The following is an 18,361-nucleotide window of genomic DNA, read 5'->3' as shown; positions in this document are numbered from 1 at the left end:
AAAAAACGATAAAACTGTTATGTATTGGTACAACTACCTTCCTCCCCTTTTACAAACAAAAAAGGAGCCGCAACTTAGAGAAGTTAGCCTGTGAGGACACACAGTTAAAGTCTGAGCCAGGTTCAGACCGCAACAGACTGATCCAGGCCCCGTGTTCTCAAGCCAGACCGTTGCGCACAACTTTTGAAACAGGTCTTGGATCAACTCTCCCTGAGCTCCCATAAACTGCTGTTTACACTTCTCACCTGGCTTCTAAGGTAACAACCTCTTCGGTCTGCTTTTGTGCTTCCCCCATAATCCATTATCCTCTCAGCAGCCAGAGTGACTTTTTTTTCATGTAAATTGAATTATATGATACACTCGAGAGTTTGAAACACTTTAATGGATTCTTTTTGCTTTTAGGACAAAGTGAAAAATTGAATACCATTTCCAAGCCTTCTGGATCTGGTCCTGCCTGTCTCCCCCTGCTTCTTCCTTTGCTACTCCCTCCCCTACCTCCCACCCTCTTCCACCAGTTGCACTGAAAGTTTCTGGAACACAAGGTCTTTTATGCCCACAGGATCTTTGTCTGTGCTGGCCTCTTCCTGCTTCTTGGAATAGTGTGCCTGTTCTCAAAAAATATCTGTGTCCGTTCTCAAAGATGGCTCACTGAAGATCCAATTCAAATGAATTTACCCCTGTTACTCTTATTACAGCAAACTTTACTTTCAAGACAGCTCTTTATTTGTACATTTATTGGCTTACCCTCTGCCATGGCTTACCCTCCACTGTGCTTCCTCATGTCTCTGCCTCTATCTCCCCATATACTCTACGAGGATAGGAGCTTTTCTGGTTTTCTTCCCCACTAGAGAACAAATGCATTTTAGTTGAGTGAATCAAAGATTTATCACCAAAATGATCTTGGCAATGTAGTGGTCAGCCAATTTTGATGTAAAGTAGGAGTCCTATGAATTCTGCCTACAGAGAACGGTGCCAGGTAAGTTACACTTTCAGAACTAACTTGATTTAAGACCAACCTCTGTAGGGTGATGAAATACACCACGCCACCAACCCGAAAATCACGTGAGCCTAGACTCATGGACACATGCGTGGTGGTATGTAGGAGTGTGAGCTCAATGTGTTGGGAAGGTGCTGGGGCAAGCTCTACCTGCTGAGACTGATGACCGTTCTCTGCCCTCACCACACTCTCCTGTTTTCCGGCCATTCTGTCTGTACCCGTGTGTGTAATCAGCCCAGTACAGAAAGTTGGCCATAGTCCAGGGACATAGACCACCAAAGGAAAAAAACAGACTTAAGAATTTCACTGCAGAAAAATGGGAGTTAAGGTCTTAGATTAAGTATGACACTGCTGAACGTGGTGGACGCTCACGCTGTTCTTTGAGTTCACCAGCTCGCTATGCTAGAGTATCCTGTGGGTATAGAAGTCTCTGTGCCATGTTGTTCTGTGGATGGAGGAGTCAGGAGGCTGGGTGGTCCGGTCAATATAGGAGCCGTTAGACAGAGTCTTCTATAGATATAGAAGGCTGTTATAACCCGCTAGTATACAATCACCATTTCCCCTTCTTTATTTTCCAAACCCTAATCTAGCAGCAAAAGGCTTGTACCTATCATCATATAAAGACAGTCCTTTCTGGAGAACAGCAGTTTGTCTCTCTAGAGCTTTCAGCTCCTCAGTGGTGCCCTGCCAGAAAACCAAGAATGTGCCTTTCCTCATCCCTCATGGTGGGGGTTCCTGGATTTAGAATGTCAAAGATAAAGAGTGAGAATCTTTGGTAACCCTCTGTAGGGTTACCAAATGCTTACTTTTCTAAATAAGGACATTTATTTTAAAAATGACCTTAATTAATAACATAATTTTATTAAGGAAAAGGTTTTTTAACACCCAAAGGTCTTAGAAGTCTATAAGCTCAAATAAAGGACAGAATTTAAATCAAATAATGCTACCAATTTTTAAGAAGTATTCCTTTGTTCTTTCTTATTTTACTATCAATTGATTTACTATCAATTTTACTATCGATTGATATCAATTGATTTTACTATCAGTCAATACGAGTGTTTGAGAACCACTGTCTTACTATACGTAGCATGGGAATTTGCATGATGGCTCATTGTTAAATTGAATAACCCAGGGGTAATCTAAGGTTCACCTAACCTTACTTTGCTTTTTAAGTTAATAATTATTCCAGAAAATTTGTACCTGATGGAGACATGGCAATTATAGCTTTCTGCCTCTCTGATATTATCACTCATTATAAGTTACTTCTAGTTATTTATTTTTCTTGGGTCATTTACTCAATCCCATTTGTAATTATGACTCTGTACATTACAAATACTGTGCCTAACAGGATTTCGAGGGGCTTTGTATGTGTTCAAAATTACCTCTAGGTCTGCAGTAAGGATTTTTCTTGTTCTCCTTAGCTTTCAGGCTCTCAAGCGGAATTCAGTCGCTGGTGGCATAAAGAGATGAAAGCCGTGAAGTTTCCATCCCAGGGGACAATCTTTGATTATTATCTGGACCACAAAACTAAGAAATTCTTGCCCTGGGCTGAGAAAGTCCCCAAACTTTCTATGGATCCAGATGTACCTCTGCAGGTAGGTGGAACATTATCATTTTCAAGCCGCACTGTGCTGGTTTGAGCCTTCGCTCCCCGCCCCTCCCTCCCCCCTTTTTTTCAGCAGTCCTTTTCCGGCCGGATGGAAACATTTTTGATAGGGTCAGCATATACTCTATTTCCTGAGAGAGAAGAATCTTAGTTATACGACCAATCTGTAAGATGGCTCTTGTATTTCTACAACCTTTTTTAAAAAGTTTCTAACTTCATTGTGTGGTAACAGCTTTCTTTATATTTTCCTGGAAACTTTGTGAGCTTTATTAAAAATCAAAGACATATTTCTGTTAGTTCAGTGATTCTTACATGTGACCGTATTGTGAATTTATTAGACAGCACTCTTCACATAGAACATCTTTCCTTTAGCCCCCAAGCTGTAAAATGGATGTGTGGAATCTCCCCAACTGTGTTTCAAATCCTCATGGCAACTGACACATCTAAGAGGATCTCTTTAATTTTCTCTTCATAAGCTGTTGTTTTACAGTTCTCTGATGTTGAGTTACTCTCTGTGCATCTTCTTATTCTGCCTCAATCTGTTTTCCTTTTCATTATACTTCTTTTTTTTTTTAATTTTTTTTTTCAACGTTTATTTATTTTTGGGACAGAGAGAGACAGAGCATGAACGGGGGAGGGGCAGAGAGAGAGGGAGACACAGAATCAGACACAGGCTCCAGGCTCTGAGCCATCAGCCCAGAGCCCGACGCGGGGCTCGAACTCACGGACCGCGAGATCGTGACCTGGCTGAAGTCGGACGCTTAACCGACTGCGCCACCCAGGCGCCCCTCATTATACTTCTTAAAATCGTGTCATTCTGGGGGCGCCTGGGAGGCTCAATCCGTTAAGCGTCTGACTCTTGATTTCGGCTCAGGTCATGATCCCAGGGATCAAGGGATAGAGCCTCTCATTGGGCTCTGCACTGACAGTGTGGAGCCTGCTTAGGATTCTCTCTCTCTCTTTCTCTCTCTCTCTCTTTCTCTCTCTCTCTCTTTCACTCTTTCTCTTTCTCTGTGCCGTCCCCCGTGCTTGCTTGCTCACTCTCAAGATAAATAAATTTTCAAAAACTCATGTCAGGGGCACCTGGGTGGCTCAGTCGGTTGAGCATCTGACTTCAGCTCAGGTCATGATCTCATGGTTCGTGGGTTTGAGTCCCCCATCAGGCTGTGTGCTGACAGCTCAGAGCCTGGAGCCTGCTTCAGATTCTGTGTCTCCCTCTCTCTCTGCCCCTCCCCTGCTCACACTCTATCTGTCTCTCAAAAATAAATAAATATAAAAAAAATTTTTTTTAAACCTCATATCACTCTGATTCACTTTGGAACTTATTGTTTCAAGTAGTGCTATGTGAATAGAATCTAGGTGATTTCTGTGGCATTAATTAGGAAGCAGCTCGTGTGAAATCAAGGAAAACCCAACGTATTAGTTCCCTGAAGCTGCTACAGGAAACTACCACAAGGCTTGGACAGCAGACATGTATTGTCTCATGCTTCTGGAGGCTAGAAGTTGAAAAGAACCATGTCAGCAGAACTGGTTCCTTCTGATGCTGTCAGGGACAACTGGAAGAGACTTCCAGGCCTTTCTGTCTGGAATTAGCTGGTGATCTTGGTGTTTCGTGCTCGCCGCTTACTTGCATGGCATTTGCCCTGTGTGTGTTCCTTTATGCACATTTCCCTTTATGTAAGGACACCTGTCCTTGGATTAGGGGCCTGTTCTACATGTATGAGTGTGCTAGGGATGCCCAAACACAATACCATAGACAGGGTGGCTTCTACATTAGAAATTCATTTTCTCCCATTTCTTTCTGGAGGCTAGCAATCCATGACTGATGTGTTGGCCACTCTGGTTTCTCCTGAGTCCTCTCTACTTGGCTTGCAGATGGCCACCTGCCTGCTGTGTCCTCACATGGCCTTTGTGTGCATGCATCCATGCTTCCCTGGACACTGTCTCCAAGTCTGTCCCAACTGCCTCCTTTTAGAAGGACACCAGTCAGATTGAGGTAGGGCCCACCCTCATGGCTTCGTTTTAGCTTAATCACCTCTTTAAAGATCCTATTTTCAAATACAGTCACTTTCTCAGGTACTAAGGGTTTGGGCTTTATCATAAGAATTTTGGGAAGACCCACTTCAACCTGTAACACTGAGCCAGGAGGAAACTTATTTCACAAACAAGAAATGAGAGGTAGGATGGCCCTGAGACGGGTTAATTCTGTGACTTGGTGTTATTACCAAGGATTTAGGTCTTACCATCTCTCTGGTCTTCTTAACACTGGCATCATTTTAAGAATAGGATTCTTCCTGGTCTGAAAGGACTCCGGTAACATCAAGAGTCACCTTTAGAGGGAAAGGATGCTTTCTCTTATCTTTTTTTTATGAAGAGTGAGGAAACCTCAGAAGCCCCAGAGCAGACCGCCTCTTTCATCTAATGCTGCAGGGGTCACATGCCATTCTAGGCTGTCTTAGGCCAGGGTAATGGGTTACAATAATTGGCTTTGATGAATCACCACACCACTGTGGAAACCAGGTGGAGCGTTGCCTGAAGCGTGTCTGTGTGGGAGAAGCGTGGAGACTTGGACAAAGTGGGAGCTCTGGCAGGAAGGAGAGTGGAGAAATGGGTGTTTGGGAGGCAACCTACCATGTCTGTTCCATCTGCTTGATAAATTTTGAAAGCTGTTTTTTCTCAGCCTGCCTGGACCTAGCCCACCCGGGAGTATTATCTGGCTAGCTGAAAGCTGAGAATTCGTAATTAACCAAAGACCAAAAACTGGTATCACAGGGTTGATGCATCTGATCAGTGACAACTTCTATGCAACAGGGAACTATTAGGAATTTGTGGTCTTATTTTACGCACGGCTGGACCAGACGTTATTTGATTAACAGCTTCTTAACATATTGGAAGAGAACCATACTCAGTAGTAATGGTCAATACTGATGTTACAGTAGTCTATCTCAGACCCTTTTCTAACTTGCTTTACATAGATTACATCCTTTTTTAAAAAAAAAAATGTTTTTAAATGTTTATATTTATTTTTGAGACAGAGAGAGACAGAGCATGAGCAGGGGAGGGGCAGAGAGACAGGGAGACACAGAATCCAAAACGGGCTCCAGGCTCTGAGCTGTCAGCACAGAGCCCGAAGCGGGACGCGAACCCACGAACCATGAGATTATGACCTGAGCCAAAGCCAGATGCCCAACTGGCTGAGCTACCCAGGCGCCCCATAGATTAATTTATCCTTAAAACAACCTTCTAAGGCATAGGCTATTAATAACCTCTTTACACAGGGTAAAATGGGAGTGCCAAGACGTTAAGTAACGTGCGTACTGTCCATGCCCTGGCACACCTTCTGTGTGGTAGTTAAGACAGGGCTCAGGCTCTGGACAGGCTTGGATTTTAATCCAAGTACCACCACTTACTACCATGCTATGGCCTTGGCCAAGTTATCAGTGTTCTCTAAGCTTTAGTTTCATCATCTCCGAGATGAAAATCCTAACAAAACTCTCCTCAAAGATTAGGTATGTGTATCATACAACATAGCTTATAAAGTGCTTACCATAGTACCTGTCACATACTCAGTTCTAAGTAGGTGTTAATTATTAGTATTAATGTGTAGAGAAAAGAGCTAATAGCCAAATTAAAAGACACGTGATGACATCGAGCAGGAAAAAAGGAGAAAAATATTATAAGATGTAACTCTGATTAAAAACAGTCGTCTGGGACTGTTTGATGTAGCACAGAACAGTCTTTGCCTTTTAGTAGGCCTTGAGAGCATCACTAAATCAAATCAGAATTCTAGAGTAAATATTCATAATCATGAAAATGATCCTGAATGATCTATAAAATAGCAGTTGTGTTCAGGACATGCTAACCATGTAATGAAGAATATATTGTAGATTTTAGCTATTTTTTTTAATGAACAATCTGAATCTTGCAAGTGGTTTTTTACCCCCTTTTGAAATTGGCCACCAAAAGTGTAAGAAATGTCAACTCTCTTTGCATCACTGTGCAGGATTCTTTTTTTTTTTTTTAATTTTTTAATGTTTATTTTTGAGAGAGAGACATAGTGTGAGAGAGGAAGGGGCAGAGAGAGAGGGGGACACAAACTCCGAAACAGGCTCCAGGCTGTGAGCTGTCAGCAGAGAGCCCAACATGAGGCCCAAACCCACAAACCACGAGATCATCACCTGAGCTGAAGTCGGACACTCAACCAACTGAGCCACCCAGGCATCCTAATTGTGCAGGATTCTTTTTTTTTCTTTTTTTGCATGTCTACACCTGCTACCCTTTTCCTGATATTACATATTAATATGTGTTCCCGGAGTCTGGTGTTTATTCCCATTCTTCATGTTACTGTATTCCTGTATGCCAACTCAAATTTGTTTTGAAACAATATAGTATATGAATAAATAGCTAATTTTCAAAACAGAGGCATTGTTATGCAGTTTTTTTTAACTAAACAGTGCATAATAAGTTTGACATGTACTTTAGATTTATGACTATTTCACTTAAAATCACTGTTTCCCCATTGGGTTTCTCCCCAGGGTGAATGCCCTAACCATTTTGCCAGTTAATCTTATTCAGCCAAGACACTGATACCAACTTTCATTTATGTGTGGCTTGACTTTCAAATGTTTTGTCGCTCCGAAAAAGTGGTAGACAGCTTCTTCAGTGTTTCCTGTATTCCCTTGTATGCATAATGCAAGGTTGGGCAGAGTGTAGGTACTCTGTGATAGGGTCTTTGGCTAGTACTTAATGTGGAAAAGATAAATCAGTTGCTTATGCCATTGTGCTTTGAAGGGACTACCCAGTGGCTCTCCTCCAGCTCTGACGTCTGAACTTTGACAATTCAAAACTGAAAATTAGGTAAGATTTCCCCGTACTGAGCATTAACCTGAATTAGGAATGCTTTGGGTCTCAACTGTGCAGTGACTGTGTTGGTCCAGATTCGGAATTTTGGAATGAACCTCTCTTTCTGACTTGGCTTTCTTTCTCTTTTTCCCTGCTCCAGAGAGTTATGGTTCACACATCAGAGACGACTCGTCTGAGATACTTCATAAAGTTGCTGCTTGAGAAAGGACAGCCTCTAATGCTAGTAGGAAATGCTGGAGTGGGAAAGACGGCCTTCGTAGGTGACACGCTGTCAGGCCTCTCTGAGGATTATCTAGTGTCCCGTGTGCCTTTCAACTACTACACAACATCCGCGACTCTGCAGAGTAAGCGCCCCTCCTGTTTGTATTGTAGAAACAGGTGATCAGAGGGGCGCCTGGGTGGCGCAGTCGGTTAAGCGTCCGACTTCAGCCAGGTCACGATCTCGCGGTCCGTGAGTTCGAGCCCCGCATCAGGCTCTGGGCTGATGGCTCAGAGCCTGGAGCCTGTTTCCGATTCTGTGTCTCCCTCTCTCTCTGCCCCTCCCCCGTTCATGCTCTGCCTCTCTCTGTCCCAAAAATAAATAAAAAACGTTGAAAAAAAAATTAAAAAAAAAAAAAAAAAAGAAACAGGTGATCAGAGACTGTCAAGACTGGGCCATGCAGCCCAAGGGGAAGGCTACTTTCTCTAGGCTTTAGACCTTCTGCTGAAGCTTCAGATGAACTTTCACCTATCACCAATCTGGGTAAAATAAACTTTGTTTCAGCGTTGCGATTTTGGCTTTTTATGTCACTAAAGGCTTTATTTGGGTTATTACGCTTTAGAACCACAAGAATCAACATCAAAGCCGTGTCCATTGCTGTTGCCTCTACGCAGTTTGGTCACCTTTAGTCAGTTTTGTGGAGCCCAAGCAACATGAGAGGGTGCACAAGGAAGACTGCTCTGGTTGCCTTTTCAAGTAAACAATTGATTTAGGAGAACTTCATTAAAACTGTGTCACTGAAATGGCAGGCCATGAGCTGTTAATTAAATCTTTGGAAAACTGTAAGAATTTAAAACTGTTGAAAACATGTATCAGTGTCATCAAAAGAGCCACACAGATTTTGGGCCTGCTGAATTAGGAAGGGTAAGCCAAGTAGACTTTGGAAGCAGAGGAGACAGTGGTAGGAGAAGCTGCTACTGGTATATCTGTCACTGTCCAGCAGAGTCAGGGTTAGACTGGCGGTGGGGCTGTGAAACTCCCCATTGTACAGTAGTTTATTAAGCCTGTTGAATTGCCCAGATTGCGGTTTCTGTGTTGTGTGTGTGTGCAGCGTTAGAAGTAGCGATTACTAACAAATTCTCTTGCTCATGGACGTTGTTAACTCAGCCAAGAGTGTTTTTTCTGTAATTTCTTATTAATCAAGTTTGTCTTCCTTGACTTCTTGGAGTGGAACAGTCAAAAATCTAACTTGGCAGTTTCTCACTTAATTCTTTAGCGAATATATATTGTTTATCTATTTTTTTCCAAGGCATCGTGTTCAGTGCGTGTTTTTCATTCAGAGACCCAGAAGGAGGGATCGCTTTATCACTTGTAAATGAAAGATTAGGTGTACAATTCAGTAATTGAATGCAGTACTTGACTGAGGTATGAGTTCGTCTTGCTAATTCCTGGAAGGGTACGGGCATGTATAAGATTCAGACATAGACCATTAGCACAAATAATAGAGCAGTGTACTTGAAGGAAAGTTTGCATTTGAAACCTTCAGGATGGAGTGGTATGCAGGCAGAGATAGGATTTGAGATAGAAGAATCAGTGGAAACAAACTTATGAAAGAGAAAATTACAGAACACATTTAATTCATTGAATCTCTACGTTGGCTGATGCGCAGGGATGTGGTAGAAGATAGAGAAATGGCTGGAGAAGAGGGTTGGAGTTACATTGTTGATGGAGCACTTGGTGTCAATTTTCCAAGATGGGGGGGGGGTGCGGGCAATGGGGATTTCTGGAACATGGGACTTTTAGTCCCAGGCCGTGTAGAATGGTTAGCCACTGTAACTGTACAAAGAGCTGAGATGCAAGCTGAAGACCATGTATTTCACTGGGTGGAAAATGGGGAGCAAGGAACTGACAAGCTGCAGGCTATACTTGAGGAGATATCTGAGGTGGGGAGACCAGTCCCTGGGTAGTGTACCAGCTCTGTGTAATGTTGCTCTGGACTAACATTGTGGAGCGAGTGATGAAAAGGAAGAGACCAGAGGTACCATTTATAGGCTGTGGCCAGGCACGTCTGGGACCAGGAGAGAAAGATTATATTGAAGCTTTGCATCTGGCTGACTGAGAGGGTGTTAATCACACAAACAGGAGCACAGAAGGGAAAAAGGAAGAGGTGTGTTGTGAGTGAGGAAGAGAGGCTTGTTTGGCGTTGGCCAAATAATCAGGTACCAGTGGCTGATAGGAAGCAAGCATTTGGGAATGCAGTTCCCCTGCTTGGAAGAGAGCTTTGTTAATTTTTCATCATACTTGTTTGTTCTTTCATTTATTTAGTCATTTGTTCATTTAACAAATGACTTGGGATTGTCATCAGGAATACAGTAATGACCACAATGTAGTTTCCTGTCCTCGAGCTGTTTATTGTTCATTTGGAGAGTCAGCAACTATTAGATACCACATCTTACACAGTCTATTCAGGGTTTTCTACCCTCATGATTTTTCTCAAATCCATGCAAAGTCATTTAGGCCCATGAAGAAATGTAAGCTGATGTGCGCACAAGATAGAGTCTTCGTACAGGATTCCCTTGTACTTCTGCACTTGGATAACCCAGGAAGAGAAGCATGGGGGACTCTCTCGAGCTGTCCCTAGAAGCTCCTGCAAGAGTGATTGAGAAAGAAAGACTGAGGAAGTAGGCCATGGCTGGACTGACAGTGGGCCATGTGTTAGAGTGGGTTCCTGGAGAAAAGTACACTGACCAATGATGGTGTTGCCTCAGCTTGATGGCCAGTGTAGTATCATGTCACAGATGTTGAGTCCTCAGGGAAGGAGAGGTGAGGTGACCTCTGGCAGTAGGAGGGAGGTTGACCGGAAAGCATGACACAGAGGAGATGAACAGAGAGTCATCACCGATATTAACCTGCAGAGAGGTGATACTTGGAGACTTGGAGTGGATGAAATGGACAGAAGATGAGGAAAAATTAGAAAAAAGGGACTAAGGACAGAAAGTGAAATTTTATCCAATTGGTGGGCAGAATGATACATTTGTTTCAGGAATTCTTGAGAAACCTCTAGAGAAAAAAGCTGGTCGTATCTATGGGCCAGGAGGAAACAAAAAACTGGTTTATTTCATTGATGATATGAATATGCCCGAAGTGGACTTATATGGCACAGTGCAGCCCCACACTCTGATTCGACAGCACATTGATTACGGACACTGGTAAGCGAGTCTCTGCGCTTTATTCTTTATTGAAATCCAATTATTATTATGCATGAGCATTGAAGAATAAAATTACCCTGATTTGCTCCTCCTTCCGAGGAGCTTTTTCTCTGTTAACTTTTAAGTGTCATTTTACATTCCCTTTTCATTGTCAAAAGTGAGGTAAGCTTCCTTTTGTATCTTTGGAAGAATTGAATAAAAAAGTGACGTGCCTGTTTTGTGCATTACTGTCTAGTTGAAGTATTAAACTCTCAAATACACGAAATTACTTAGATGCTTGACCTTACTCTGTGGGCTGTAACTGTTTGGTAACGTCTGGGTATTGCAGTATGCCCATCCCTGCCGTTAACTAGCAGGAGATCCCCCAGCCTAGCTGTGGTTATTTCTAACCAGATAGAGCGTCATGTGAGAATCAATAAGCATTAATAGTGTGTATTGATTTAGCTCCTTATGCCGATTCTGGCATCAAAGGAGCTATGTAGCCTTCTGTTTTCTGAGCTTTAATTTTTGTGTCCCTGAGATGAGACGAACACCCCCAATATCACAGAGCGCTTGTAAAGATCAAAGGAGACACTTTGTGATGAAGTCCTTCATAAACTGGGGGATTTTGTTGTGTTGTCATCTTTGGTTTTTGGATTTAAGGTTCTGTTTTCTATCTTTCAGGTATGATAGACAGAAGGTGATGCTTAAAGAAATCCACAACTGTCAGTACATAGCCTGCATGAATCTAATGGTGGGCAGTTTCACAATCAATCCTAGACTACAGGTAAGGTATAGAGTACTGCTCCCTCCCCAATGGGCCCTAAATAAAATACCCAAACATTATAGATTGTGATTCTTGGTGCTGTGAATACAAACGAGGGCTCCTACTGGACATTTGGTTAATAAGCATGTAAGCTATTTTTTTAATAGACTATTTTTAAAATATTTATTTACTTATTTACTTATTTACTTATTTACTTATTTATTTATTTATTTATTTATTTATTTATTTATTTATTGAGAGAGAAGAGAGCACATGTGAGCAAGTGGGGGAGGAGCAGAGAGAGAGGGAGCGAATCCCAAGCAGGCTCTGTGCTGCCAGTGAGAGCCCAGTGCAGGGCTCAGTATCAAGGACTGTGAGATCATGACCAGCCAAAGTCAAGAGTCAGACGTTCAACCGACTGAGCCACACGGGCATCCCATGTAATAGAGTATTTTTAGGAGCAGGTACAAGTTTAGAAACGGAAGAGTTTTAGTTGAAAGTATTGAGAGTTTCCATGTACTCTCTCACACTCCTCCCACCTCATTTTACCCTGTTATAAAATTTTACGTTACTGTGCTGCATTTGTTACAGTTGATGAACCAATATCCATTATTACTAACCAAAGTCACAAATTTACATTTGAGTTCATTCTTTGTGTTGTGTATTCTGTGGGTTTTGGCAAATGTATAATGTCGGGTATCCGCCATGAAAATACCATACAGAAGAGTTTCACTGTGGTGAAAATCCCCTGTGCTCTACCTATTTTCCTCCATCCACCCTCCCTCCTGAATCCCTGGCGATCATTTAATCAGTTTACTGTCTCCATAGCTTTACCTTTTTCAGAATGTCACATGGTTGAAATCCCGTAGTATGTAGCCTTTTGAGATTGGCTTCTTTCACTTCATTTAAATATGCAGTTGAGGTTTCCCCATGTCTTTTCCTGGCTTGATACCTCATTTTTTTTTTTATCACTACTTCATATTCATCGTTTAGGTACATCAGTTTGTTGATCCATTCACCTATTGAAGGATGCCTTGGTTGTTCCCACATTTGGGGATTATGAATAAAGCTGATACAAATAAATATTGATGTGCATGTTTTGTGTGTGCATATAAGCTTGTAGTAACAACAACCCCCCACCAACTATAACATATGTTAAACAACAGCATACGGCACCAAGTGTTGCTTGTTCCCTTATCTGGAATCAGCTGGGGGTTGGCTGGGTGGCTCTCATGATCTTGGATGGGGTCATCGATGTGTCCAGGAGTTGACTATCAGCAAATCTGTGGTGGCTTTGACTAAAGTGGTAGGGGCCATGTGGCTCTTCTTCATGGACCTCTCATCCATCAGTAGGCTTGTACAATTCATGGCAAAGGTAGAGCCTTAATAGAGCAAGTGGATGGGTGCCTGGCTGGCTCAGTCCATGGAACGGGTGGCTCTGGATCTCAGGGTTGTAGGTTCGAGCCCCATGCTGGGTACAGAGATTACTTAAAAATAAGATCTTAAAAAAAAAAAAAAAAAAAAAAAACAAGTGGAAGCATACAGGCTTCTGACAGTGACTGGCACACTGCCACCTACACCTCACTCTGTTGGCTCAATCAAGTCATATGGCTAGGCCCAGAGTCAGAGAGGAGGGCACCCCAGTTATGTAGCAATAGGTACAGGGAGAGATTTAAAAAAATAATAGTTGGACCTTTTTTTTTTCTTGCACAATCTCCTGGTACCATTATAATCCTAAAAATATGCAACTCTTATATTTTGTTTTTCAGAGACATTTCACTGTGTTTGCATTCAACTTTCCCTCCTTGGACGCACTACACACCATCTATAGCCAAATTCTTAACTTCCATTTCCAGCAGCAAGCATTTGGTCCCTCAGTTCTCAGGAGTGGCCCCTCTTTGATACAGGCAACAATCGCATTTCATCAGATGATGACACAAAACTTTTTACCCACAGCTGTTAAATTCCATTACCTGTTTAATCTGCGAGACCTATCAAACATCTTCCAGGTATCTTGACGGCCCTGGGTTATGCATCTTGGGTGGAGGAATGATTATAGTAATATTAATGGTGTTCATTTCTGGAACTTAATTTAAGAGAATGCTGTATACTTTTGTGGGTGTATTCTTTGATTTTTAAACCATAAACTTCTCTGTGAAGTATGGATGGCAGGTTTATTCCCATTTTATCAATGGGACTAGTGGTTTCTCTAGGTTGTGTAGCGACTTAGGTCCATGTATTCCATATAAATATTTGAGTGCCTCATTTTGTGCCAAATGAGGGGGATCGTTTGTTATTTGTTTATATTTATGCAGTGTGATTTTTAAACATCCATCAAAAGCAGCTTGAATTTCTTACACTGCTTAATTATTTTGATTTGACCTTGACACTTACTTTGCTTACCTGGTACAAGGATAGCGTTTATGTGTTTGGTTCAGAAAGGAAATTCCAAAGAGGGGATTGAAACATGGAGTTAAAAAAAAAAGTTAACTGGTATGATCTACCTTATACAGTAAAAGTGGTTGGAGGGTTATTTATGGCCTGTCATTCCGCAACTGCCTCACGACCGTAACACCACACCAGGCGCCAGCTTCCTGAGGACGTGGGCCACTCATTCTCATGGCCGTCGTTCTAGCACCTGCTGGAAAGACTATGCTCAGTACGGTGTGGTTTAAAAGTGGATTTTTAATCTTAGGGTAAAAAGGGGAAGAAAGGCCATAGGTGACATGGGATGAGAGGCCTGGTCACTGCTTACGTTCGGGCTCTCAGGTACACCCGACATCACCAAACGTTGGTTTAGCGCTTGCAACTACTTGTCGACAACTCGCTGTGTTCTCTCCTAAGTCTAGAGCCAGCCGACTCTCTCGCAAAGATGCGCTTCTGTGTGAATCCAAGATAGTGGAGGGCAGTGTTGAAGGAGGGCGGGAGGCAAAACGTTTTGGTGCTGATTCCGCATCTACCCACAAAGTGTGATTTTGGGCAGTTTACTTTTGGTGTCGTTTTCTTCATCTGCAAAATGGAAGGGTTAGATGAACTGATATCAGACGGTATTAGAATTTAAAAAATTTGATCCTGTGACATTCATGGTAGCTGTTTGTAAAACAGTTTGGGGAAACTTGATCTGTCAAAAGACTTAATAGACGCGAGTCCTCTAATGAGGTGTTTATTTCTGGGCTGGCTTTTCTTAGCTACGTTCCAAAACTGGGTATAATGCTAGTAAATTTTTAAGGTATTACTTACCAGAGAGTAAAACTACCAGTATAATAATTCTACTGACAATATTTCTTTTGAAGTAATAAATTACTAAATTTAGTATACAGTTAAAATGGTAAAGGAAAATACTATCTTGGAGTGTTATCAGTTTCTGAGTTTTTAATTTTTCCCATTCTTTCTTTGTAGGGGATTTTATTTGCTTCTCCTGAATGCTTAAAATGTCCAAATGATTTAATACGCCTGTGGCTTCACGAATCTTCGCGTGTTTATGGAGACAAACTGGTAGACCCAAAGGATTGTGATTTGTTTCAGAAAAAAATGCTGGAAACTGCTTATAAACACTTTGAAGTAAGCATGTGGAGTGTCAGAGGTGACCATTCACTCTGGCACTAACTGGTGTCAGGGCAGAGTTAGATACGCATGTGAATGAATTGTGCAGATACTTACCTTGCTTGGAACCATTGTGATTCCGGAATGCACACCGTCTGTGCTTGGGAACATCCCACCTACCTGCTCATGGACTGACCTGCATGCTCTTCCCTTGACGGGCCCCTGCGCTTCCAGATGAATCATTCTGGATGGCTGCTGTGACTATCCTTGTCTTTTCCTCCTCCTGCAGGGCGCAAATGGTCATGCGCTGCTTCAACAGCCCCTCATCTATTGCCACTTTGCACACGGTGGGCAAGATCTACGTTACCTGCCGGTGAAGGACTGGGAGGTGCTGAGGACAGTTCTTACAGAAGCCTTAGACAGCCACAATGAGCTGAACGCTGTCATGAACCTGGTTCTGTTTGAAGATGCCATGCAGCATGTGTGAGTTGACAAGTCGTGATGGTTTTTCATGTGTAAAAATGGCTGGGTCACCACAATCGTTGTTTGACTGTAGATCATACTCAGTACTCTGAGCTGGTAGTTCTTATCTCTCATTTGCCATCCAGTATAAAACTGTAAGTGTCTCTGTAAGTTAGGTCACCATCTTTTTTTTATTTTTCCCAGAGAACTTTTTTTTTTTTCATTTTTTTTTTCAACGTTTATTTATTTTTGGGACAGAGAGAGACAGAGCATGAACGGGGGAGGGTCAGAGAGAGAGGGAGACACCGAATCAGACACAGGCTCCAGGCTCTGAGCCATCAGCCCAGAGCCCGACGCGGGGCTCGAACTCACGGACCGCGAGATCGTGACCTGGCTGAAGTCGGACGCTTAACCGACTGCGCCACCCAGGCGCCCCCATTTTTGTTTTTTTTATCTACATCCAAGTTAGTTAGCATATAGCACGACAATGATTTCAGCAGTAGATTCCTTAACGCCCTTTACCCATTTAGCCCATCCGCCCTCCCACAAGCCGTCCAGTAACCCTCTGTTTGTTCTCCATATTTAAGAGGCTCTTATGTTTTGTCCCCTCCCTGTTTTTATATTATTTTTGCTTCCCTTCCCTTGTGTCCATCTGTTCTGTGTCTTAAAGTCCTCATATGAGTGAAGTCCTATGATATTTGTCTTTCTCAGACTAATGTCACTTAGCATAATAACCTCTAGTTCCATCCACAGAGTTGCAAATGGCAAGATTTCATTCTTTTTGATTGTCAAGTAATACTCCATTGTGTGTGTATGTATGTATGTATATACATATACACATGTGTATATGTATATACATGTACATATATGAACGTATATATACATACATATATGTGCATGTATATATACATGTATGTATGTATATATATTATAACATACAGTACTCCATTTGTGTGTGTGTGTGTATGTATACATACACACACACACACACCCCGTCTTCTTTATCCATTCATCCTTCGATGGACATTTGGCCTCTTTCCATACTTGGGCTATTGTCGAAAGTGCTGCTATAAATATTGGGGTGCATGTGCCCCATCGAAACAGCACACCTGTATCCCTTGGATAAATACCTAGTAGTGCAATAGCTGGGTCATAGGGTAGTTCTATTTTTAATTTTTTGAGGAACCTCCATAGTGTTTTCCAGAGTGGCTGCACCCGTTTGCATTCTCACCAGCAGTGCAAAAGAGATCCTCTTTCTCCGCATCCTTGCCAACATCTTTCGTTGCCTGAGTTGTTAATTTTAGCCATTCTGACAGGGTGAGGTGATATCTCATGGTGGTTTTCATTTGTATTTCCCTGATGATGAGTGATGTTGAGCATTTTTTCATGTGTCAGGTGGCCATCTGGATGTCTTCTTTGGAGAAGTGTCTATTCATGTCTTTTGCCCATTTCTTCACTGGATTATTTGTTTTTTCAGTGTTGAGTTTGGTAAGTTCTTTATAGATTCTGGATACTAACCCTTTATCTGATATGTCATTTGCAAATATCCTCTCCCATTCTATCAGTTGCCTTTTAGTTTTATTGATTGTTTCCTTTGCTGTGCAGAAGCTTTTTATTTTGTTAGGTCCCAATAGTTCATTTTTGCTTTGGCTTCCCTTGCCTCCGGAGACATGTTGAGTAAGAAGTTGCTGCGGCCAAGGTCAAAGAGGTTTTTGCCTGTGGATTTTGATGGCATCCTGTCTCAGGTTTAGGTCTTTCATTCACTTTGAGTTTATTTCTGCGTATGGTGTAAGAAAGTGGTCCAGGTTCATTTTTATGCATGTCGCTGTCCAGTTTTCCCAGCACCATTTGCTGAAGAGACTGTCTTTATTCCATTGGGTATTCTTTCCTGCTTTGTCAAAGATTAGTTAGCCATATGTTTGTGGGCCCATTTCTTCTGGGTTCTCTATTCTGTTGCATTGATCTGAGCATCTGTTTTTGTGCCAGTACCGTACTGTCTCAATGATTACAGCTTTGGAATGCATCTTCAAGTCCAAGGTCACATCTTAGTAATGTCATATGTCAGTATACGATTTTCTGATGTGTGGTCACAGCCATAATTTCATTTCACTGCAGCCCTGTTAGGTAAGAAAACTAAGAAAGAGGAAGGCATGGGAGATGTTCAAAGCCATAAGGTTCTTAAGGGGCAGAAACAGGATGAAGTGAAACGGCTGGTCATTGGTAAATCCTGTTTATGGAGTGCCTCCCGAGTGCTAAACACGAACAGTGTCAGGCTTTTCACTACTTTTGTGCAAATTAGAAAAGGAAAGGGGCATGTTTGCTTGGCAGAAAATTAGATGCCCCTGTTCTGGTGTAGTTTGGCTGACAAGGCTCTCTCTAACCTCCTAGACTGGGTTTTTTGGGCACTGCACAGATCATGCAACCATCCATAGCTCCCTTGCTGTCAGACAGGGTTGTAAGGCACTAGGGATACAGCAGCAAACAAGATAGTCTAGTCCTTACTCTAGTTGGGCTTATATTTTAGTGATGCTGAAAGACACTTATAAGGATATGAACAAATAAGCAAGAAAATGTCAGAAAGTGATATGTCATGCTAGGAGATAGATCGATTCCAAGTACTAAGTATGCACATTCCCAAAAAGGGTCTGGGTAACTCCGTGAGGAGGTGATATATAAAGTGAGATCAAATGGTAAGCAGGAGCTAAGCATAGAAAGATTTGAAGGAAGAACATTCTAG

At 42.2% G+C, this 18,361-nt stretch overlaps 1 protein-coding gene across 1 annotated transcript in view; it reads left to right on the top strand.

The window, feature by feature from the left end:
* The window catches only part of DNAH11 (dynein axonemal heavy chain 11), a 358,576-nt gene that overhangs the window by 189,120 nt on the left and 151,095 nt on the right, over positions 1–18,361 (top strand). The window contains 7 exon segments of the mRNA XM_040472462.1: positions 2,419–2,592; positions 7,606–7,810; positions 10,709–10,874; positions 11,538–11,640; positions 13,389–13,628; positions 15,019–15,180; positions 15,452–15,645. Coding sequence (XP_040328396.1) covers positions 2,419–2,592; positions 7,606–7,810; positions 10,709–10,874; positions 11,538–11,640; positions 13,389–13,628; positions 15,019–15,180; positions 15,452–15,645 — 1,244 coding nt within the window.

Source organism: Herpailurus yagouaroundi, unplaced genomic scaffold, assembly GCF_014898765.1.
Source record: "Herpailurus yagouaroundi ecotype Mexico unplaced genomic scaffold, PumYag 100, whole genome shotgun sequence".
NCBI lineage: Eukaryota > Metazoa > Chordata > Mammalia > Carnivora > Felidae > Herpailurus > Herpailurus yagouaroundi.
The sequence above is the reverse complement of the archived record's forward strand: the minus strand, read 5'-3'. Positions and strand labels throughout refer to the sequence as shown.